The sequence below is a fragment of the Phodopus roborovskii genome, unplaced genomic scaffold (genome assembly GCF_943737965.1).
Source record: "Phodopus roborovskii unplaced genomic scaffold, PHOROB, whole genome shotgun sequence".
NCBI classification, from domain to species: Eukaryota; Metazoa; Chordata; class Mammalia; order Rodentia; family Cricetidae; genus Phodopus; species Phodopus roborovskii.
In genome coordinates, this window is record NW_026126588.1 from 5484054 (window position 1) to 5509336 (window position 25283).

Genomic DNA, 25283 nt, shown 5'->3' on the forward strand with positions numbered 1-25283 from the left:
TAACATGTTTGCAAGCAGGCCTGCCTCACACATGCCTCATACGAATCTCTCCTCCTGCCTCTGCTAGCCCAATAGTTCCCATGCTCCCTACCCTGCCCCAGAGATTCAAGGGGAAACAGGCGTGTATATCCTACCCACCCTTTTGTCCTACGCTAGCTTTGGTTTCCTGGAAATATCCCCAACATAAAACCCCCAACCTTACCCTTTTCAAAGAACTCCTTTTATAAAGCGTCCCATTAATTAGTGGGAGTTTAGAGATTCGCTTGAAATACAAAAGCAAAACACAAGTAGACTTTAGCTTCTTTGTGCACACTTGCCTTCAGCTACTTATTTCTGAAAATAAGTAATTTTCCTTTCTTTCTCCCAAAGATGAGCCTTTTATACTTGGGGCTCTGGTGTCCTCGGCTTCCACATGCCAAGCCCAATCTTACCTTGGGCCATTGCATGTGCTGAAGGTTCAAATCTTATCTACAGTTCCTTGGGAGTATCCCTAGATGATGGGGAATAGGATAAATGTGACCCTTCTCACTTTCCTGGGAATAGTGGTACTCAGATAGGTCAGGTTAAAAATCCTGTCTTACAGCCTCTAGCTCTGGGCCCTAATTTCACCATCTCTCAATAAAGAGGCCATGAACAGTCAAAGTGTTAGTGTGATGGTTTAACTTGTATAGTAGAACTAAACACAGCCTGTCATAGTGACAGCCCAATAAATAAATACTTGCTGGGTTTTTATTGTCATTGTTACTGTTGAGAGGATCTTGTTTGTAGCATTCCAGGTTAAAGTTTTTGTTTTCTTTCCCTGAAGAACTGTAGTCTTACATTCTTCATGCTGTGACTAATACGTGGCTATATGCCATGTATGTGTATTTAAATGCATTGCACATGCCAGAATGCCTTTTGGGGACCTCTCTAGAACCTAGCAATCATCCGTGGGGATCAATGTTTTCATACGGAAATATATCCAGGGCTTCAGACATCAGGCCTGTGTGTTAACACCCACCACAGGACCCATCTCCAAGCTGAGAGCTCTGCCCATTAATTGCATTCATAGGAGGGGAACACAAAGGAACAAAGGACAGGCTCCTGTTGCACATGGCACATGATGCTCATCTTCCTTGTCAGCGTGCCTGGATTTGTAGTCACCTAGGAGACACACCTCTGGATAGGTATTTGAAGGAGTTTCCAGAGAGGTTTAACTGAGAAGTAAAACCCACCCTGGATGTGGATGGCACCATTCCATGAGCTGCATAAAAGGAAAGGGAGAGAAAGCAGGCTGAGCATCGGTATCCATCCCTAAGCTTCCTGAATGTGGGTACCTTGTGACCAGCTGCCTCAGGCCCCAGCTGCCATGCCTTCCTGGCATGATGGAGAGCATGGCCTCTTACATCATGAGCCCAAAGAAGCTGGTCTTTCACTGAAATGCTTTGGTAAGACACAGCAGCAAGTGTACCAACTACTATATGGGGTCTTTACTTAATCCTTAAAAATGCTTTTCTCTTAAGAATACCTAGTCTTCTCTCTCAATAGATTGGGATTATTTTATTCTGTGCCTAAGCCCACCTGGCAATTGCTGAGGTTGGAACCCTGTGTCCTCGGCATCAGTGTCCAAAGTACTAGGACATCTAGCAGGGTCTTACCTGGATGCCTTTTCTCAACCACACTGACATCTCGTTTTGTTTTGTTGGCATCATTTTTCTGCTAAAAAAGAAGAAGAAGAAGAGAAAAGAAAAAAAGAAGATGGTCATGATAAAGCTTTGAGATCTGCAAATCATAAGGCCCATTGAGTTTCCCAGACAAACTGAAATCATTGATCTGATATCCAAGCTGGGAGTGGTAACAGGTGGCCAAGAAAGGCCTTGCTGAGGCTGTTTTGAGCAAAGACCTGGAGAAAGTGATGGAGAGCCTGCAGGAAGAGCTTTGCAGGAGTTGGGATCAGCCCGTGTGCACGACAGTGCTGTGAATGTGCTCATCAGTAAGGGACTGGAGGGCATGAGGAAGTGGGTGAAGGGAGAAGAGTAGGAGGTAGGCCCAGGGTCCACAGCGGCTCGTCATGTATAGCCATCAGACCGCAGAAAGACTTTAAGTTTTTGTGGGAAGAGAAGTGTTGTTGTTGTGTATGTGTGCATGCATCCTACGTGTGTGAGTATATTAGTGAGTGCACCCATGTGCACATGAGAAAGCCAGAGGAAGCCATTGAATGTTTTTCCCTATCACTCTTTAGTTTATTCCTGGGAGACAGGGCTTCTCACTGCAGGGAATCTGGTCACTGGTTTGGCTGAACTGCCTGGCTCAGGGTCTGCCTGACTCCACCCTCCTGTACTAGGGTTACAGCCATGCCCAATTTTTTAAAGTGCATCCTAGGGATTCAAATTTGTGTCTTCCTGTTTGCAGAACAAGAGCTCCTCCCCGTAGGGACAGTGCTGCAGCCCTGGTTTTAGATTTTACCAGGGTGCGTTGTGCAGAGTTTGAGCAGGGGAACACAAGAATAGATCCACTCTGATTTACTTTACAGAAGTCTTGATCCTGACACCATGTTAAGAATGGCCAAGCATCTGGGGCTGCCACGACGCTACAGGAGCAACATCTTAAGAAAGCTATAGATGGATGTCTCGTTTCTGGAGATATTTAAAGTAAATTTTAAAGCTGGTCCACATATGCAACACTACAATACTCAAGCAAGGCACCATTTTTGCCCAGATAGAAAGAGAGTGGTGTCATGGAAAAGGAAGAGTAGTATTGAGAAACTTTGGGGTTCAGCTTGGGGGCATGTGAAGTTGAGAAGCACTCGTGTCCAAACTGACTACATCAATGAAGGGTTCAGGAAGAAGCATCCAGATGAGGATATACATTTGGGAATCATCAGTGAGTTGAAAATAAAATTCAAGTCATGATTCTCGATGAAAACATCATGAAAGTGAGTGGCCCATGGCTGGGTGATGGCTCGGTTGCTAAAGCACTCGCTGTACAAGGGTAAGGACCAACTAGAGTTTGGTCCCCAGGACCTATGTAAGTGCTGAGTAGGCAAAGTGACCTGCCTCTACTTCCAGCCCTGGAAGATGGACACACAGAACAAGTTGGTTAGCGAGAGTCACCGTATCACTGACCTCTGGGCCTGAGAGATCCTGCCTCAATAAATGAAGCGGGGAAACAATTGGGAAGGATTCCTAATATCAACCTCAGAAGTTCAAAGCCAGCCTCAGCTACATAGAGAGTTTGAAACCAGCCTGAGCTGCATGAGACCCTAAGCAACAATGTCAAAAGGAAAAGTGGGGATTAGAAAAGACAGAGAAGGTACACAGGTTGTTTGTGTCCACCCACAGGGTCTTCTGTGCCCAAGAAGCCATAGCAGAGACTGTGTTGAATTAGAGAAGATCTCCAAAATGGTTACATTTTCATGGAGGTCTTCATTTGCAATCCGGTCATTGCACTTCAGTGAGATGAAATAACTTATTGGAGACCTCACAGGGAATGCTAGTTACGCTGCGACAAGGACTTGAGACTTCTGAAGCAAAATCTACCAGCCTCTGTAGCTCGGTTGCCTGGAGAGTGGTAGATTCTGAAGGCATCAGGAAGGTGGAGAGGAGAGATGGTTGCCAAGAGAAACAGGACATGCACCAACTCACCTGCAGGAAGCCGTTGATGCCCTCGGTCAGAGTGAAAAGAGAGATGAGCCACAGCAATCCAACTCTCATTTCCAGGAGATCCTTCTCCCCGCTCTGGATTGAATATAGACACCCTGTGTCTAGTCACCCAGGAGGCTGTGTACTGAAACCAATATTACAAGATTGTAGGCAGGCACATTCAGCACCAGCCCCTTAAGTTTTACTGGAATATTCTTTTTTACCATGAAAATATGCAAGGGCTCTAAGAAGCACAAACATTAATGATAAATTTGGAGTGCTTAAACTTCAAGAAAACAACCAGCCAGTCTAGAAAGCTCCCTTCTTATTAGCTGATGGAGCCAGCAACAAATTGCTCTTATGCTTTTATTAATATTAAATAATTTGGACAGAATCCAATACATAAACATTGTGGTGATTTAAAAGAAAAACCACCCCTCGTAGGCTCTAGTGTTCGAACGATTGGTCTCCAGTTGGAGGCACTGTCTGGGGAGGTTTTAGGACGAAAGCACATCCTGGGGGCAGGTCTGGGGAGTTTATAGGCTCGCCCACTTCCAGTTTGTCCCCTCCGTTTTGTATCAGTGGTTGAATACATGATCTCTCAGCTTCCTGCTCCCAGCATCTGCTGCCTCCCTCACCAATACAAACTTTCCCTCTGGATAGTAAGCTAAAATGCATTCTTTCTTTCTTTAGTTGCCTTTGGCCATGGTGTTTTATCACAGCAACAGAAAAATAACTAATACAAACATGATTACAAAATTAATCTTTTATATCCAGGTTATTTATTTGGTGTCAAAGAAAAATTACACTGCCTTAATACTTAGCTACCAGGCACGTGAGGCCTCTACATTTTTAATCATAATGAAAATTCGGTTTCTCAGAGGAGGGCTGTAGCTCGGTGGTAAAGCACTTGCTGAGCATGCATGAGTTCAACCTGCAGTACACCAGGTTGTACACCACACACACACACACACACACACACACACACACACACACACACACACACACGACCAGTTTCTCACTTGCATTAACTGAGAAACATATTTTTGTCTTGCATTTTTGAGACAGGGCATCATGTAGCCCTACAGTCTTTCAGCATTTCTTTTGCAGCTCTGTAAGAAACAGTTTTAAAAATGGTCCCCAGGCTTGGTAATCCGCCATGGGAGTAAGTGTCCAGATCGCCAGTGAGTTGGGCTCCCCGACACTTACCTCGCTTCTTGCTGAACTTAATCTTCGTGTGCACACTGCCGTCCTCACCAGATGCCGCGCTCTGACCTAAAGAGGAAAGCATTGGGGATGGGGGAGAACTACTGTACCCGTGGCCTGTTTTCTAGGGCCTTCTGGGGCCTGCTACGGAAGCGGGAAACACATATGGTGTCTGTATCACCTTCTCTCTTGGGTAAAGGAATGGTCCTCTCACACCCGACCCTCTGAGATCTGTGACTAGATGAACCTGAAGTCGGCAACCTATGATTTCAGTCATTCTTTTGGGTTTTGGCTTATCTGCTCGAAAGCCTGTCTGCTTCTGCTGTGTTCACTGTTCTCCAAAGCTAATGGGTATTTGTCTCAGCAGTAACACAACACACACACACACACACACACACACACACACACACACACACACACCTCTGTGTCAGCATTTCAGGATTGGTCCAGGGCCGCTGAATATACCAATATCTGCACAAATCCCTCACTATACAATGGTAGGGCAGTGGTTCCCAGCCATTTCACCACAAGGGTCACATATGAGATATCCTGCATATCAGACAGTTACAATACAATTCACAGTAGTAGCAAAACTACAGTTACAAAGTAGCAATGAAAATAGTTTTATGGTTGGGGTCACCATAACATGAGGAAATATGTTAAAGGGTCACAGAATCGGGAAGGGTGAGAAGCAGGGGTAGAGTATCTGATAGTGACTCAGACATATCTTCCCAGAGAATCCAAGTGATCTCTAGATCATCTGGACACAGTGTGATGCAAGGCTATGAAAACAGATGTTAAATTATATTCACAGCAGACACATTACCCATTCACATTGACTTTTGGATATTCTCTCTCTCCTCTCTCCTCTCTCTCTCTCTGTGTGTGTGTGTGTGTGTATGAATGTGTGTGTCTCTGCATATGTATGTGTGTGTATCTCTGCATGTGTGTGTGTGTGTGTGTGTGTGTGTGTGTGTGTCTGCATGTTGCTCTGATAAAGTACCCTGACAAAAAGCAGCAGAGGAAGAGAGCCTACATTCAAGGTGAGTCCCGCCCGCTCACTTGACAGCCGAGACCACCTTCAGCAGACTCCCCTACTGGCCAATCCAACTGAGACAGTTCCTCAAGTGAGGCTTTCCACCCAGGTGACTCTAAGTTATGTTAGGGTGACACTTTAAGCTAACCGCATGCTGATTTCTAGGCAAGGTCTCATGTAGCACAGGCCTGTTAACTCACTATGCGGCAATCGGTGAGTATGAACGTGCAGCCCTCCTGCACTTGGGAACTTCTGAGATTACGGGTCTGCATAACCACACTATTGGGTATAACTGAACCTTTGATATTTCCCTTAATTTTATTTTATTTCAGTTTTATTGTTGTCAGGCATGTCTTCAGTGCATTACAGCCACACAGCACGTGGAGGAGGGACTGCCTCCTCCTGTCTTTTTCTCCACTCCCAGGAAGACTTTTTTCATTGGAATAGCTAGGTATTCCTTTGCCTGTGACTTGTGACCTGGAGCTGGCATGTGCATGTGTGTCCCGCCTGTCCCCTCTCTGTGTACCAAAGACCATTACTAAATCAAACACCTGGCCTCCCATGATTCCCCACAACTTGCTCTTCTCTCCTGCTAAGAACTCTTTCTCCATGTGCTGCCTGAGGCTGTAAACCCAGCTCAGAAAGCCTGGGTGACAGCTCTGGACACAGCAAGGAAGTCGTCTCTCCCGCTTCCTTATTCCCCTGCCTCTTCCTGTGGACTGCCTCTTGGAATTTTCCAGGAGTGGTTATCAGTGATGCACCGTCAAGGTTTGTGTTGGTCCATAGGCTGGTTGTGAACAGACGTACCATAAAGAAAGGACAGAAGGGTAGGAGAGATGGTTCTGTGGTTAAAAGCACTGACTGCTCTTCCAGAGAACTCGGGTTCCATTCCAGCACCCATACGGCAGCTCACAACTGTCTGCAACTCCAGTTCCAGGGGACCTGACACCCTCACACAGACATACATGCAGGCAAATGCGTATAAAATAAACAACCATTCTTTTAAATGCCTTAAGAAAGGAAAGAAGAGAAAAGGAAGAAGCAGCAAAGGAAACACAGAGGGGAAGGCTCAAGAATAGAAGAGGAACATTTTGGTACTCTTTAGAAAACACAGACATCCATATTTTTCCTAAAGACTGTTAAATCTTCAACAGGTCCAGCCTCGCTGTGGATATTATCAAAGGTATTCAGCAATGTCCATGTGCAGATGGATGTACTTCTGGATGATTTCTAGGCTAGGTAAGAGACCTACACACTTACCCTGGACCAGGTTTTGGTACCTGTGTTATTCTATTATGACAAAATATCAGACAAAAGAAACTTGAGTAAGGAAGGATATTTTGTCTCATGGCTTGAAGGTATAGTTCACCAAGTAAGGGGGACATGGTAGCCAGGGCTCGGTTTTCTGGTCACATTCCAGCCACAGTTAGGAGGCAGCCCTCATGCTGGTGATCAGCCTGTGTCATCCAGTGTTGGGTGCCAGTGCATAGGACAGTGTCACCCACATTCAAGGGTCTTCCCACCTCACTTAACCTAATCTAGAAGCCCCCTCATAAACATCAGAGTTTTTTTTTTTTTCTCCTTTCAGATTCATGTCAGTATTAACCATCACAGCTCCAAGGCTTGAACTAATCATCTTCCACTCTCTGGTTCCTTAATGTGTAGAGTTTGCTGTGCTGTAGGGTTGGATAATTCATTAAATAAAAACAAGAGACCCCCCCCCAGGGGAGGTATATCTGAAATTCAAACAGGTCATGGATAACATTTTAAGATAATTTTGCTCTGTGTGTACTTGAAAACATTCTCCAGTGTCACATAATATAAATTTGTCTGGAATTCAAATTGAACTGGGCATCCTGTGTTGGACAACAAGTCAAAGGGAGAGAAATGCCATTTCAAGGTAAACAGACTGAAGCAGGCTCTGTAGCTAGACTGCCTTCCTTTTGGTGTTGATGCTTACAAATGGATGCATATGGTATCCTTAGGCTTTCTATGATTTGTTTATTTACCTTTAAGATAAGGGAACCGGCATCTAATTCACAGGTTCTTGGGAGAGTCCAATGAGTTACCATATATAGAATGACCCAAACGGTAACCGCTGTCACCCAAACAGTAACCTCTGTCGTCCATGAAGATCAGCAATACCATTGCCCTTACTATTTCTACCTTATGGCCAGTTTGTGGTGCCCCTTGCCACATTGTGTCAGATTTTACTTGAACTTGATTCAAGTGATGTGGTCAGTTTGAAGGCCTGGCATGCTGAATGATCTTCCTTAAAGTAAAGTGTGTGTGTCTTTGTGTGTGTGTATGTGAGTGTGTGGGAGTGTATGTGGGAGTGTGTGTGTCTGAGTGTGTGTGTGTAAGTGTGCCTTTGTGTGTGTGAGTGTGTGTGTGGGTATGTGAGTGTGTCTTTATGTGTGAGAATGTGTGTGAGTGTGTGAGTGTGTCTTTATGTGTGAGAATGTGTGTGAGTGTATGTGGAGTGTGTGTGTCTGAGTGTGTCTTTGTGTGTGTGAGTGTATGTGAGTGTGTGTGTGTAAGTGTGTGTTTGTGAGTGTGTCTTTGTGTGTGTGAGTGTATGTGAGTGTGTGTTTATGTGAGTGTGTCTTTGTGTGTGTGAGTGTATGTGAGTGTGTGTTTATGTGAGTGTGTCTTTGTGTGTGTGTGGGTATGTGTGTGTGTGAGTACGTCTTTATGTGTGTGAGTGTATGTGAGTGTGTGTGTGTCTGAGTGTGTATGTATGTGAGTGTGTCTTTGTGTGTGTGAGTATATGTGTGAGTGTGTGTGTGTGTGTGTGCAGTAACCACACACATCCTGCTTAACTGCATTCTTAGACATAAACCTCACAGCATTTTCATCCATTTCCTTCCAAGTCAGAAGGATCCCAGAAACTCATTTAAAAAAAAAAAAAGCTCAGAATTTTTGTATAACTCCACAAATGACTTGTCCTTGTCACTAGAGCATGGGTGTTTACATCACACTTCACTCTGGGGGCAGTTACGTCTGGCTGACAGCTGTGTTGGCATGGCCATCTGTGGAAAGGCTTAACCACGGCGGGGGAGGGGGGCATGCCCCTCTGCTTCCTTGAATTCATTCAAGTGAATTCATTTCTGATAATCCCTGTCCCTTACATAACCACAAACAATCATTAAAACTTGCTGTAATGCCTCTGGGGACAGCGGCACATTGTCTCTCCACATTCTTTTAGTATGTGTTTGTGGACTCTGAATACCATTTATTTACATCAACAATGGTCTCCTTACCCACCCGATGCAGCCCTGAAACTGCTCACGCAGACACTCTCCAGAATTTTAAACAACACTCGGACGTTGGGTACCACTGGAGGCTTTTCAGGGTTTATGCCCTTCCCTCTGTGAACAGAAGCAGACCCCATAGATTGATCCCCCCTCCTCTCTGCCTTAACATAAGCCGACGGGTATGCACACAGGGCAGATGTGCACTTGGGGTGACAAGCAGGGGTACACACTTGGGGATGACGGAGTAGGGCTCCATGGAGGACTCAGAGAATCAGGGTTCAACCAGGGATAGACAGCTGGTGTACACAAACTCGGCTTTATTTCTCTTCTCATTCTGTGGGCTTGGAGTAACACTTTTGTGGGAGTTGCCCACAAGGCTGCTTGCCTTTCAGAAAGGTTTCCTTGTTTATCCTGAGGATAGAGAGAATAAAGAATAGTGGGGGGGGGGGTGCACAGAAAAGGCACAAGCTGTTTGAGAGTTGATCAAATTTAAGAGCTAAGTTTTTTTTTTTTTTTTTTTTTTCCTGGAAAAAAAAAAAAACGACAATAACTTAAAATTATCTAAAACTTCAGGGGGTGTCTATTTATGTAAAGACATGACCAAAAACAAAAAAAGAGTTTTTTATATGTAGTTATTGTTTTGAGACAGGGTTTCCTGTAGCCTAGGTTAGCCTCCTATTCACTATGCAACCAAGCCTTGAAATCCTAATTCTCTTGCCTCTACTGCCCAGATGCCGAGATCACAGATGTGCAGTACCTTATCCATTTAAATCAGGGCTCAGGACTGAACCCTGGGCCTCACTCTCCCAAATGAGCTACATCTCAAGCCCCGAAGCCCCCCAGGTCCAAGCCCCCAGCCCTGTAGAGTAAAATGTGAAACCCATACTTTATATTTTAACATTCCTCTGTGGTAAGAGAGGCCTGGATGAGTCTTTGGTGTAGCCCTTAAATGCACAGTTTTGTGAATGTCACGAGCTCTCTTGAGTCATTGAGGGATAACGCCGGGTCCACTCACATCCACTCAGATTCAGCGTCTGTGTGCATACTGTTTCCTTATCTAATTGTTCTCCCATTCATTCACGCCAGCCACCGAGCCTGACAGTACTGAAGATGTTCAATGCTCTGTCATTCCCCTCCCACTGGTCCTTAATCCCTGAGCATCTCTGAGATGAACTAAGAACTCATTGAAAACCCAAGGTCTTGGTGGGGAACAGAGAAGGAACTTTTATTAATTCTTTGGCTTGAAAGGTCCAAAGGATTATTTAGCTCAGTTGCCTCTTCTCCGTGGACATTCTACCAATCGGATAAGCTTTGATTTATTTTCAACCACTGTGAAAAGTGGACTGTTAATTTCCCAAGCATGGTGAATGCATTGGCTACTAATGGTATAACTGTATAAACTGCCATGATTATAACCCCATGTGTTAAGAGAGACTTTGGGAGGCTGAGAAGGTGCCTCAGCAGAGGAAGTGTTTGCTATGTTAGTGTGGAGACCTGAGTTCAGATGGCTAGCACCTATATTCTTGTAGAACCCAGGACCAGCAGGCCAAGGATGGTACCACCCACCACGGCTGGACCCTCCTCATCGGTCACTAATTGAGAAAATGCCTTACAGCTGTATCTCAAGGAGGCATTTCCCCAGCTGAGGCTCTTTCCTCTATGACTCTAGCTTGTGTCAATTTCACACACAAAGCCATCCAGTGTGTAGCCCAATAACCCTCCAGATCAGGACCCTGATGACAGGGAGAGATGTGCCTCATTGCTCTGTTACCCATTTTTCTCCTGATTTCTTTTATTATTATAATTTTAACACATTTGAATATTTAGTTCTGGAGTTATTTTGTCTTCATGTCAAATTAAGACTTACTTTCATTTCCTCAAAAATAAAGGGCCACCAACCTCTTCCCAATGGGAACGAACTGACAAGTGGTGTTTTTATCTTCTTGAATTTTCAGGTTCTTTGTTATTAATAAGATCAAAAGGTAAGGTAATTGTTTATTAGCTACTTTTTTTTCCTCTCAAGCCACTTTTTCAAGTTTTCTATCAGACCACTCATTTTTCTATGAAGAACCGCTTTGAGACCCTCATAAAACTGGGAAACTTGCTTTTTGGTCATTTATGCTAGAAGCATTGGCTCACGCTCTATCTTCATCTTTTAGGCCCTTATGCTATCTTGTTTTGTATGAAAGCTTAAAATAGTCCCAAAATCACCCTTTTTAAACATTCCATTGTGTATTTTGAATGTGGGGGTTGTGCTAAGAATTTCTTCCATAAAGAGATTGTAAAAACATTTCCCTGTGTTTCTTCTATTACTTTTATCGTTACAAGTCTAGCGCATTGGGGTCTTTGGCCCTGGGGGTTATTCTAGGTTTCCATGTAAAATTAAGATTAATTTTCATTTCTTCAAAAAATGAATAGCTGGCTATGCCGGCTTCGTTATTTGACTGAACTGGTCCTTAAACCGACCTTGAGAATGCCTTACTAACTTTAAAGTTTACGTTTTCATATAATAACATTCTGACAATTACTTTAATCCTGATATTTATGTTGTTTTTTTTTTAAATAGCCGTGGAACATGGAAGAGTGTTCTATCCCTGAGAAATAGAATAAATACTAAATATCTCAACTTAGTCAAGCATGGTGGTACACACGTCTGTAATTCCAACACTTGAGATAATGAAGGAGAAAGATTTCTGCAAGCTAGAGTTCAGCCTGGTCTACATGTGGTGTAGCCTGGGTCTACATATGGAGGAGCCCCACACACCCCCGCAACACACAAACACACATGGAAAAGGAAAAACTATTGTGCTTATTTGGCCAGGTTAAGCAGAAGCCACGATACAAACACAAGAGTGAAAGGCTTCCATGAACAAAGAATGTGCTTCACACCAGCCCCTTCATCCTGCACTGTGCAAGTGTGACTTGTCCCACTGTCACTGAGACAAGCTGCTTCATGGTGGACACCTGCCCATCCCTAAACAGCAATACAGTCCGTAAGCAGAGCTTAAATAGTTCATTTCGTGAGAAATAAAGCGAACAATACAGAAGTTTTGTGAAAGACTTTAAAGCCCCCCTTTTTCCTTAGAAATTATGTAAAACAAAACAATGACAAAAAAAAGAAAAGAAATTTCAGTCTCTGACGTTCTGGAGATTATAAAACTGACCTTTGTCACGAGGATGGGCACTATGGGGTGACAATACTCATTTGCAGCTTAGGACTGTGTGCTCACCTTACTTCTGTTCATCTTGTTACATTTTCTATCTAGGCAGCTGCACATAAACAATTTATTATATTGGTAAACTTTACTAGATGGTGGTGTTTCCTATTCCTATTACTTTGTGTGTACACGTGGGCATGTCTGTGTGTGTACACGTGCATACGGCGGTCAGAGGTTAACCTTAGATTTTATTTCTCAAGTACTGTCTAACGTTTTAGAGATAGTCTCTCACGAAGCAGGCTGACTGGCTTGTGAGCCCCAAAGAGCTCCTAGGATAACAGATCAGGCCAGCATGCTCAGTTTACATGGGTTCAGGGGGCAGAACTCAAGTCCGCATGCCTGCATGACATGTGCCTTACCAACTAAGCCATTCCCCAGCCTGTATTCCACTTTAACATTAAGTCCTATGAATTTTCATTCTGAACATGCCCGAGCCCATGTTTCTATCACTAGGAACCTGTAGGGGCTGGAGACGTGATTCAAGGGTTAAAAACACTTGCTACTCTTGCAAAGGACCCAGGCTCAATTCTCAGCCACCCACGTAGTGGTTCACAACTGTCTGTAACTTCATTTCCAGGCCACCTGAAGCCCTCTTTTAACTCCTGAGAGTGCCAGACATGCATTGGTGAACTTACACAGACTCAGGTAAAACATTCATGAATATAAAATAAAAAACTCTGGCCTATTATGTGACTGGCTGGGGAGGGTATGGGAGGAGGCTTTCTCTTCCCACTTGGGCAGTATGCTAGTCACAGAGTCTCCACAAGGCTGAGTATGGCCAAGAGGCCATAATGTGGACCTTTTGCTCCAACCCGCCATGTTCCAGAATAAGTTCCATAGCCAGGGAACTCATACATCTACCCAATAAAGAACCATGGCCACCTAGACATGTGTAATGACTCCTCTAGTGAAACACTCCAGGCAAAACTCTAAGGCATCTGGGACACGGTTTTCCCTTTGTAGCTCTGGGTAAGGCCCTGTGAAAGGAAGTTAAGAAGAGAACTATGTGAGCTATTTAGAATGTTGCAAATACACTGGGTGGTGTCCACTGCATATGGTTTCAGGGGGTGTAGACTTAAGTAGCTCTGTGAACTGGGTGACATTTGTCCTTCAGGTGCCACCCCTTTACTTTTTCAACTTCTTACCTCATGATACACATACCTTCACTGTCTTGTCCCCAGATATTCTGGATCCTTTGTATTATTCTATTTCTTCTCGTCCTCAACCAATGGGCTAAAATCACCATTGATAGGGACGTTACCACCCACCTATAACTTCAATATTGAGGAGGCAGAGGCAAAAGGATATTGAGTTTAAGACTTGTCTGGGCTGCCCAGACAGACCCTGGGTCAAAAATAAGTAATACATAGTAAGTAAATAAAAATCATTTGCTCATGAACTGGCCATTTCTCTTGTCTGGGAGTATATTTGCAGTCTTTGAACTGGGGTGCAAGGACAGCAAAAGACAGAAAATAACATGTGCACATTCATGCATGTATGAGCACACACACACACACACACACACACACACACACACACACACACACACACATCATTTTTCAGCCTAGCAAGAGAGAAGTTCTGGAATGGAGATATTGATACTCTTAAGACACCTATTGCTTTCTAGAAGAAGTAAGATATGTGTGGCTTGCAGAAAATTGTCACATGAACTCATGAGTGATGTTAGTGTTCATAACTGGAATTTACAGGGCTCGGCACACATGCATCTTCCCATTTTCAATCTGCATCCCCATCCATACTGCATTATAACGCCAGCCTCCAGCTTCTTACAGGAAAAGCCGAGCAACTTACTCAAGGCTTCATTACTTGCCCAGCCATTCTTGCCAGAGACATAGACAGTTTTTTATTTATTTATTTCAGTTATGGCTGGGTGAGTAGTGGAGTTTTTATAATGAAATTAGAAAATATAACAAAAGGCTTGTGCTGATATCATAAATGATTGTAAAAGGTACTCTTATACGTGCTTGCTAGTTTCTCTTCTGTAATCTCTAGCCTGTGTGTGTGTGTGTGGGGGGGGTGCTTATCAAGTTTATCTTCATGAGCTACTATTTCTCTACATCCCTCCCTGCTGACCTTCGTTTCATTATTGTTGTTGTTGTTGTTGTGTGTGTACACATGAACAAGGGCATAGGATAGAAAGGGGCATGTGAGTACCATGCGACTGTGTGGAGGTCAGAGGTTAACTTTGTAGAATGGGTTTTCTCCTTCCACCTTCCAGGAATCCAACTCCGACCATGTATGTGAGCCATCCCATCTATCTGCTGAGCCACACGGCCTGCCCTTCATCTGCTGCGTACACTTCCTTCAGTACCTTCCTACTCCTTTGTCTCTCCAATGACACAAAACACCAGGTTCATACGAGTGAATCCCTTCCTGTTGGTTAAGATAGGTAGCTCAGGCTGGCTTCAAACCCTCTGTAACGCCAAGAGTGACTTTGAACTTCTGACCCTTCTGCCATGCCTCCCAAGTGCTGGGATTACAGACTTGTGCCACCGTGCTCAGTTACAAGTGGGCATTTTTATGCAAAAGAGAAATCATGGATTTTTAAGTGCTGTGGGGTAAAGTGTGATACATCATTTTATATTTGCTTGAGGAGGGAACAAGGGGAAACATTGTAAACGTTGGTTGTTTTTCTGTTGGTCACTGAGCCAGTTCAATCGGGAGATAACTTTCCGGTTTATCCTGGTTTCGGCAAGGTTTCAATAAAGTCATCCTAATTGTTTCAGCTTCTTATGCAGGCAGCACTCACTTCTGATCCAAGCACTTGGAAGGATACAGGAGGATAAGGAGCTCAAAGCCTCAGCTACATAGTGAGTTTGGGGCCAGCCTGGACCACGTGAGATCCTGCCTTAACAAACAAACATAGTAAGTAAAATCCAACTTAATCTTCCCAAGCATGGTTAGAGAGTCTGTACCACTACTAGTTAGATACAGCCAAACAACTGGTATTTTAAACAGGCTTCCTGGATGATGCTGATGTACGCTAGTCAGCTGAACTTTCCCGGTAGACGGCTGTGGGCATGCCCTGTCCTGGATAGAACTCTTTGCTTTCAGCTGGAAAACCACATCGGAGCCTGAGAACAATTGTCTCAAGTTACACAGGGAGGAAGGGACAGAGCCCTATTGTTTCTCATAGTCGCTTCAAGGATGCTCTTCCTTGTTTATCGTTTCAGGAACTGAGATGTTGAAATCAGAGTATCCCCCCTCCCCCCACACACACACAGAGTAAAACACAGCTTAACCAACAGAGCTGGGACCTTAAGGAATCAAACAAACCGTCATTAGCTTACCTGGGCCTCCTGTCTTCACAGCACAAGGGAGCTGTGTTCCCCAACTGCTGGCACTGTTGAGGGGTGGCGGTGAGAGGTGGCGGTGAGCACTGATGGGACCCTGGCGGTCTCAAGTCCACTGATGTCTCAGCAGCTCAGGCCAGGTTACTGCCTCTGCCTGCAAACACCAGGACACACCCCCTGAAGAAGGAAAGCAGAGATACTTTCCCGCTCTCTCTCCCTCCTCTCCTCAGAGCCAGTATCAGAGCTGGTAAGAAGAGCAGCTCAGAGACAGGAGGCCGAGATCACTAGCTACAAAGGGGACAAATATGCTCTTGGGCATGCAGATCAGGACTCTACAAAAGACCACTCCCTTGGGCGCTCCTGCCCAGCTTCTGGACACTCAGGGTCACACCCCATTGAGCCGAAGGAATGCAGCCCTCCCCGCGGAAGTGCACAGAGGGGAAGCAGGTGAGTTCTCTGGGAGGTAAGGTGTTTCCTCTTCCAACCTTCTCACTCAAGCCTGAAGAATCACCATACCGCCTTCCTGGATGAAGGACCTCAGACCTCCTTGTGGAAAAGCATGGACTGGGCACCAGCAAGACAGGATGGCAGGAACATGGCGAAGGTGGGTGACATTTAATAAGGATTGCTTTCCTATCTAAAGTTTCATCCTGTCGAAAAACTGTGATGGGTCCGCTCTCATGCATCGATGAGCATATTGCTCTGTGGTTTAAGTAACTACAGATGCAAACAGCCACATCTAAATTACTCAGGTAACAATGTGGGGACAAAAATATGGCACTTCTCAAAAATGTCAACAGAAAATATGTCCCTATCAGTGAGCTTCCTTGTGCTATTTTGCTTCTTTTAAGTACTCATATTCTACAACTGACTTGAGGTAGTTTACAGTACAAACAGAAGAACAACACAGCATTGGGTAAAAATAAAGAATCATAAAGTGGGAAAGTTATAGATAAGTATATAAACTATATAAAAGGCAAAGGCACGCGCCCATACACACACACACACACACACACACAGAGGGTTCCCAGTACCATATAAACCATGGTAGCACACATCTGAAATCCTTGAACCTGAGAGGTAGAAGCAAGAGGATCAGAAGTTCAAGGTTAACACTGGGTATATGGTAAGTTCCAGGCTAGCCTGTGCTACAGAGTAAGATCCAACTCCCCAAAATAAACAAACGGCTAAATAAATAAAAATTTACAAGGCAATATCAAAATCATGCAAATGATAATCAGAGTGACTGTTATGTTTTATAAATTCAATATTTCACCCTAAGGACAGAGCTTCCTAAGATCTGTGAACAGAAGGGAATGGTTTGTACACTTCATCTACTGAAGTACACTGTTCTCCTCTGCACTAGAGGAAGCCTCCACCTAAGGAAGTAGAAAACCAGTCTAGGAGCAGTGAATTTCAGTGGAACTATCTCTGAGGGGAGGCCAAATTTCGAGCATTCGTACTCGAGACCATCATAGTGGGGAGGGATGTTCTGAGCATGGCTCTCATTTTCTACACAGCTGGACCGCTCCATCCATATCATAATCCTTTGCCCCCAGTCTAGATTTGTCACAATAGGAAACTCAGCAGGAGAGTGGAGCCTATCTGCAAACCCCCACTTTTCGAGGGAACGGTGCACTGCGCCCTCTTTGTAGACCCTGCAGAATTCTGCCTGTTTCCAAACCAAACAGTTGTGAATGGCACCAAATTTCCACTCAGCAAAATGGTGGAGGGCTTCTAGAAACATATCTTGCCATGCCACTAATCCAATACCAGGCAGTGTAGGATTACAGATGGCCCTCCTTTGCTATTGTCTAGATTAAAATGCATGGCTTGTAGAAGCACCTAATTCACTGACATCTTCATGGCAAGAAGCCCAAAATAATGGGGCTAGCAGGTGTGGTGAGGTACCCTTAGCCTCGGCATTCAGGAGGCTGAGGCAGAGGGACTGCGTAGCTTTGAAGCCAGCCGGCCAGGGTTACCTATGGAGACCCTCTAAAATAAGAATGTGCACACAGAAGTCAATGAAATGGGGTTAAGAGCCTATGGGTGATTTGGGCAGGACAGTGGCTATGAGGTAGGACCTTGGTGGTGGAGGGCATGAGGAAGGAATAGAAGGACAGTGCATGGTTGGCAGGGAGGTGGTTAGGACCAAGCTAGGAGAGCTGAGGTTGGGTCCCTCACTCACCTTGCTTTCTTGATCCCACTTCTTGGGGACAAGGTTTTCAGCACCAGTGGGAGCACTATCACTCCTAATTAGACCAAACGCCAGTGAGAAGGTTCCAGAAAGTGAGACAAGCATGGCCTTTGGGGGAATCTTGTGACTACATTGTTTTGGGAACAGGAGGTTAAGAGTCTGAGCCGCTAAACATACCCGACGACGTTTTTTTAAACTCCAAATCCAATAAAAGGGGGGTCAAGCTGTGCCCAATGTTTAGGCCATTTCAGAAATGAGGTGCAATTTTAAAAAAACTGATGTCTCACTCATATGCCATTGATTTATCCCTCCTGATTTCCTCATTAAAGTCAGTGAACACTTGAAGCTGGAATCTTCAGTACTTCCTGGTTAGGTCATGGGGCATAACTTAAATGGCACAAAGTACAGGACGGAAGGAAGTGGTGTGGGCTTCGTCACGACTGCCCTAGGTTCTGCCATTGTTAGTCCAGCGCTGGGCTAACCTATGGAGACAGAGCTGAGGGCTCTAGAATAACACACCTGCCCTGAGCAGGTGCTAAGGCAGGCATTCACGTGTTCTACACCTCAGAGGTTCACATTCCACAAGTGAGAATCAAAAGAAAGACCCAAGACAGGGGAGAGCTTTGAGCCCCACTGACTTCACCTGCTGATTTGTGATCTGAGTCTGATTGCTTTTGCTTGGTCTCCCGTAAAAGACTGCGGCTAAGCAGGGTGTGGTGATGCACCCGGGTGATTTCAGTACTTGGGAGCATCAGTAGTTTAAGGTCATCTACACTACCGTAGTGAATCTGATGCCTGCCTGGAATCCATGAGATCCTGTCTCAAAAGTAAATGATGCAGCTTTTTCACATTGTTACTTTTGTTATTCTCGTGTATGGTTTTTAACTATTTATGTTAATTTCATGTGTATGAGTGTTTGTCTGCATGTATGTAAGTATACTGTGCATATGTAGGAGGACAGAAGATGGTGTCAGATCCTTTAAAGCTGGGGATATATCCAGAGGTTGTGGGCCCCTCTGTGGATGGCGGGAACTAAACCCATGCTCTTTGCAAGAGTAGCCAGTGCTCTTAACTGATGAGCATCTCTCCGGGTCCTGCTTCCTCTCTGCAATTGCTATTCTTTGGGTATTTTGCAAAACAATGAGAAAAGTAACTAGCTCAGGACTTCAGTGCCTAAGAACAGAAAAATAAGACAACCCATGAATCCCGTGAAAGTATGGGAAGTTTTACTACTCACCGCTGGACTCGTGGTTTGTGTGCAGATCACTGGAGGACTTCAGGACAAGCCTTAAGCCAGTGGTGATTCTCAACCTGTGGGTCGCAACCCCCTTAAGGGTCGCATATCAGATATCCTGCGTATCAGATATTTACACTGTGATTCATAACAGTAGCAAGATTACAGTTACTAAGTAGCAACTAAATAATAGTATGATTGAGGTCACCACAACATGGGGAACTCCATCAAAGGGTAGCAGCGTTAGGAAGCTTGAGAACCACTGCTATAATCCTTGGTCGGAGTGACTTACGGAACACATTTTTTGAGATTGGATAGTACCACACAAACAGTATCACTATTGAATGCAAGATCATGAATATTCAGGACTACTGCGGTAGCACATACTTAATGATCCCAGCACTTGGGAAGTGAGGGCATGAGGATTATATATATATAAAATGGATGAGGTCATAAAACTACAGCAACCTCTACCATACCAGAGATAAGCACGCCAGTCACAATCATGGGAGCTGACCCGGAAGAGCAATGTAGAGAAGGGTCAAGCGTCGTGCCCTTTACCGCCCACCTTGACCCACTGAGAACTTACTATACACTATGCACCAAATATTGTTCTGAGCAGCTTCCTTCCATTGCTGCCAGTTCCCACTATTGCTCCCATTTTACAGATGAGGAAGTTGAGGCACAGAGCCATTGAGTAAATGATAGACCAGGAAGCCATCACAGCCTGACCCTAAGGCCCACTCTGCTAACCTGCATACAACTGTTTCCCGAAGACGAACAAGGAAGGCGGGCAGAGACATCCATCTGGTCCCTGATAAACAGCAAAGGCAACAGCGACTGTAAACCCAGGTGCAGGGGAGGTTTCTTTCAGCAAGCCTCAGTGTGACCACAGAACTTCCTTCGCGATGTCTGAAGCTAAGCAAAGAGAGCCATCTAGTGGCAAGGACTCAAACTGTGGCAGAAGACACCACCTGTTTAAAAACCCCTAGAGAACAGGTGTCAGACTACCTAAAGAGGACAGCCAACAGTCTACCACTGAACGGGAGAGTCATAGTTGCCCTGTGTAGTCTTCAGGGAGGGTAGTCTGTCTGCAGCGTAGTCTGCCCATGCATCCGTTTATTTCTCCAACATACATTCATGTTAAACGTTACTAGATGTAAGACATGATACACACACACACACACACACACACACACACACACACACACCAAAAACAAAACCAAAACTCCTGAAATTACTACCTTCAAAGACTCTACAGCAGGGTGGAAGGTTGGTCCAGTGATGAGGGCTGACCTCCTTACACGGGGAAGTCCATAGAAGAGGCACATCCATGAGTCCAAACCACAGACCTCTAGCTGCCACCCCGGGGGCATCATCTGGCCCACAGATGTGTTTTGTTTGGACAATGAAGTGTTTTTATAACTTAGAATTAGTTGCCTATGCTTAAACGTCACTGGATTTCACATGAAAACCCAGACTTCACATCCTTTTAGAAAACTGAAAGATCCAGTAATTCTAGTTCCGCTTTCCCGCAGGGCGATGCCCAGCTAAGCTATGAGAAATGAGCTCCCTAAGGCTCTTCCATAACAGCCAGTGATTTGCTTATTCCAGGGAATTGTGCTGTGTTTTGCGTGAGTGAGACACAAAACTCAAAACCATGTCAGCCTGCCATGCCTCAACCCGTGAAAATGCCTTCTTTATCAGGAGAGTAGGGTACAAATGTTCGTTCCTCCCTCATCAAAATTCATTTCGTCTGGATCCAAATTTTAAACACAGAATACAATGTGTGAATGTTTTAGAAGAAAACACACACTTGTTACATATCCGCTGGCTGCATCAGTTATTTTGCTGCCGTTGCAATAAAACAACACCCTGACCTCCCAAAAAAAAGTGTCAGAAGGGACTTTATTTGGGCTCCAGCTTCCCCGGGGGATAAAGCTATCTTGGAGGGAGGCAGAGCGGCAAGTGGCAGGCATAAGGGCAAGAACTGGAAACCGAGGGCACATGCCCAAACACAAACACAAAGTGGATGTGGCTGAGGCTTTGAACTCTCGAAGCCCGCACCAGTGCCGTAATTCCTCCATCTCCAAACAGCACCGCCAGCAGGAACCAAATGTTCAAACGCCTGATCTGTGGGGGCCATGTCTCATTCGAAACACCACATTCCACTCCCTGCCCCCCTAGGCCCGTGTCCACATCATAATGTAAAATGAATTTAGGCCCGCTTCCAAAGTCCCCATAGTCTCAACACCATTTCAAAGTCAAAAGGTCTTCTGAGATGAATGACAATCTCAGTTACAAACCCCTGTAAACATCAAAAGGTGATTTACACAGTTCTAACATACAATGGCATGAAATATGCATTACCACTCCCAAAGGGAAAACTGGAGGCGTAGAGAAGAAATACAGGACTCAGAAAGGCAAACTCCCAATGCCGTAGCTGTATCCAGGCTTAGAATCCAGGACGATTTAGCTCTTCCAGCCTGCGTGCCTCTAAAACTAGCACTACCTGGATGATATTGCCATATCCAGCTGCGAGCTGGGGACACACCCTGACTCCTTAAGCCACATCAGCACAGTAATTTTATCCAGATGCTTTCTAAGAGCAGAAAACACCTGAGGTTCTTCCCCAAGTTGGAAACTTAGCTGGATGGGGTCTTACCCTTGGGATACCCTTCCCTTTCTCACAGTGGAGAGTTGGAGGCCTTTCCTTAATGGTACAACCCCTTAACAACCACAGCCTCTCTAACAGCACATGCCTCGCTACATTAGGCTTCCGAGAGCTCTTTTTTCCTCTCTGAACTGCACATTTTATATTTCTTTCTGCCCATTCGCTTCTTTTTACTATAGACCCCCACACACATACCAGGAGTAACCGTGCTGTCGAGTCAATATTATCAGGCATGACATCTCTTTAGCCAGAGAAACTGGTCCATTCCATTTTAATTTTTCTGCATGCAGCTTCTCAGGGCATGGACAGAAAGCAGCCAGATATTTCACCAAAATAGCACAGGAATAACTTTTAATCCCACTGCTAATATTGTTCCTTTCTGAGGCCACTTGAACTGGGCCTTGACTTCCAAACCAGGATGGACTGTGTCCTTGCCCTGTGGGCCTGAACAAACCCTCTGTCTCCAGTTGCTTTTGTCAGGGTATTTTCTCAGAGCAATGAAAATGAAACTAAGGCAGCAAGCCAAGGAATAAACAAATTTAGACAGAGACCTACAACGGGATGTTACCCAGGAAGCCCTTGAGTCCTTAACAAGACACTTGGGTCTGTGGGGGAGCATAAGGACATTGCGCCATGTGTAATGTGTAAATGCACAGGGTTCCAGCCCCCAGGTTCCAGCCTGGATTTCTCCAGGATCTTCACCTCTTACTTTGGTTCCTATTAAGTACAGATGCCAACTATATTATAGTTCCTCAGCTTTGTTCCATAGTATCTAATACATTGTATCCGTTACTTTTCTGTTGCTGTAACAAAACACCATGACCAAAATCTACTCATAGAAGAAAGCTAATTTGACTACTGGTTCCACAGGGATAAGAGTCTCCCGTTATGGTGGGGAGGTGTGGCAACAAGAGGCAGACATAGTGGCAGGAACAGGAAGCTGAGAGATTAAACCTTCAAATGCAAGCTTGAGGCAGAGAGGACAAACCGCAAGCAGGGCTAGAATACCTATTGCTAAAGTCCAGTCCCAGTGATGTCCGTCTCCCAGCAAGGCTACACCACCCAGACCTGCCCGGATAGCACCATCAATTGGGAACCAACTGTTCAAATACTCAAGCCGGGTTGGTCTGAATAGAAATGGCCTTCATGAGTCCATAGAGAGTGGACTTCAGGAGGTGTGTCCTTGTTGGAGTAAGTGTAGCCTTGCTGGAAGTGTGTCACTGGGGACAGGCTTTGAGGTTTTTAAATGCTTAAGCCAGGCCCAGTGTCTGACTCTCTTCCTGCTGCCTGCCCATCTGTATGTGGAACTCTCTCTACCTCTCCAGCATCATGTCTGCCTGTGTGCTATCAGGCTTCCCAAGGGGATTACAATGAACTAAACCTCTGAACTGTAAGCCAGTCCCAATTAAATGTTTTCCTTAATAAGAGTTCCTGTGGTCATGGTGTGGCATCTATTCACAGCAATAAAACTCTAAGACACAAGATGATGAGGGACATTGTTAAGAGTAGTTTTTCCCTGCCGGCCTTGTCCCTCTGCCACACCAGCCCCAAATAACACACAGAGACTCTATATTAGATATAAGGCTGTAGGCCAGTTACTAGTTTCTTATCAGCTAGCTCTGCCTTAACTATTAACCCATTCCTATTAATCTAAGTACTTCCACGTGGTCTCATCTTACTGGAGAGAGGGGCTGGCGTTCTTCTCTCTCCATCCTCCATCTTGGAACTCCTCTCTTCTACTTCCTCTCTCCTCCTTGTCTCCTAGTCCCACCTATCTTGCTTTCCTATTGGCCAACAGTTCATTATTCATTAACCAATAAGAGAAACATTTACAGAATGGCATCTCCCATCAGGACATTTATATTCAAACCACCACATATAATGAACAGCCCTATACATAAATCCTAGAACCTAGATCAGGCCCTAGAGATGTAAGGAGCTGATCATTTAGTAAACACGAATACAAATGACAATGGTAGCAGTCATCACAACAAACATTTCTAATGCCTGCTTCCTGTTTACACTGAACAAACACAATGAGCAGAAGAGATACAAAAACATAGGAGCCTAGCCAAAGCCTTAGGGTGTGCCACGTCTGCTGGGCACGATTTCTCACAGCTGCCATGAGACTGGCAAGACAGCCAATGAGCCCCACGATGGCATTTCCAAAGTCTGCAGCTCTGCTTAGGATTCTCCTGTCACTCTGACTACACCAGCATGGTGTTGTCATGTGTCCATTTTTAACTTTCAGCCAGACGTGCATTGCCTTCAGCTTACAGCAGGGTCTCCTGTAGGTTGGTCTAACTTCTCTTTAAGCACATTCTTTAATTTGACTTCACGTCAATGTTTCACCCTTCAGAGTAGGCTCTGGTGCAGACTCTTATCTCCATGCTTTATTTGCATAATTTATAGACTCTCCTTGTCGAGGCCTGGTCACACAGACTCTCACACCTGCACTGGTGAACTAAAGATCTGGCTGGAGTTTGTCATGGATCAAGCTCTTTAACAAACCTTTAAACTAAAAACCCCTATAAAGTTGGAGATAGTTTGTGGAGGCATAATCTTATCTTTAAGGAGTCCACATTCCCTTTCTTGATGTCCTTGCACATCTGATTACCATTAGGCTCCAGGCCAGGGATAATGGGGCTTCCAATTAACTGTGGGGAAGAGGACAACAGTGGCCCATCAAATGCTTAGGCATGCTAGCTTGGCCAGATAAAAGCATGTCTAATTTTGCAAGCACATTTATTTATATTTATTTATTATAAGGAGTCAGCCTTAGGAAGTTAAGAAGTTCTATGGCCTACAGCCAGTTCGCTGGAGACCCACAATAGTTCTATGATATTCTAGTCCAAGTCACAAGGCCTGAGAACTCAGGGAAGCTAATGGTGCCATTGTGACTCCAAGAGTTGCCTAGGAAAGCCAGTGCTTCAGACTGAAAAAGAATGGCATCTCTGTTTAAGCATCAGAGGGTGCAGATTTTCTTTGAGAGAAGGCTGGACTTCTTGGCCTGTCAAAGCCAACTGTTTAGATGAGACAGATGTAGATGCCTACAGTAAGATCAAAGCACAGTTTACTCAGTCTCCCAGTGAAAATGCCAATCTCATTATTGAAATGTCATTCAAAAGCCCTTCCTGGAGATATCTTGAATGATGTTCAGATGAAGATCTAGATGGTCTGTGGTACAGTTACATTTTACACAGAATTAACCATTACACCAAGCTAGGTATCCACCAACCAGCCAACTCAAAGGTATGCAGTCAGAGGTTCTAAATTTGCCAAGCAGCTCTTATGAAACTACATGTCAGAAAAAAAAATGGTAATATTGTACTGATTTATGGAGACTCACCAATTTAGCCAGCCAGAAACAGAAGGAAAAACAGTTAAGAATTGTGCAACTCACAGAGATCACCAATGGGTCTTTAATCACTACTGCTCTTCATCAATGGTCTTTAATCACTTTAGCTGTGTCTCCCATGGACTTGTTAGATTCCAGGCGATTTACCCAAGACATGAAGATCCAAATC

General features: G+C 44.7%; 1 protein-coding gene across 1 annotated transcript in view; it reads right to left on the minus strand.

The window, feature by feature from the left end:
- The window catches only part of Adgrf1 (adhesion G protein-coupled receptor F1), a 30233-nt gene extending 26526 nt beyond the window's left edge, over positions 1-3707 (minus strand). Inside the window, exons 1-2 of the mRNA XM_051204523.1 lie at positions 3624-3707; positions 1638-1698 (exon numbers count right to left, since the gene is read on the minus strand). Coding sequence (XP_051060480.1) covers positions 1638-1698; positions 3624-3692 — 130 coding nt within the window. The 5' untranslated portion in view covers positions 3693-3707. The remainder of the gene's footprint in view (positions 1-1637; positions 1699-3623) is intronic.
- Positions 3708-25283: the final 21576 nt, after the last annotated feature.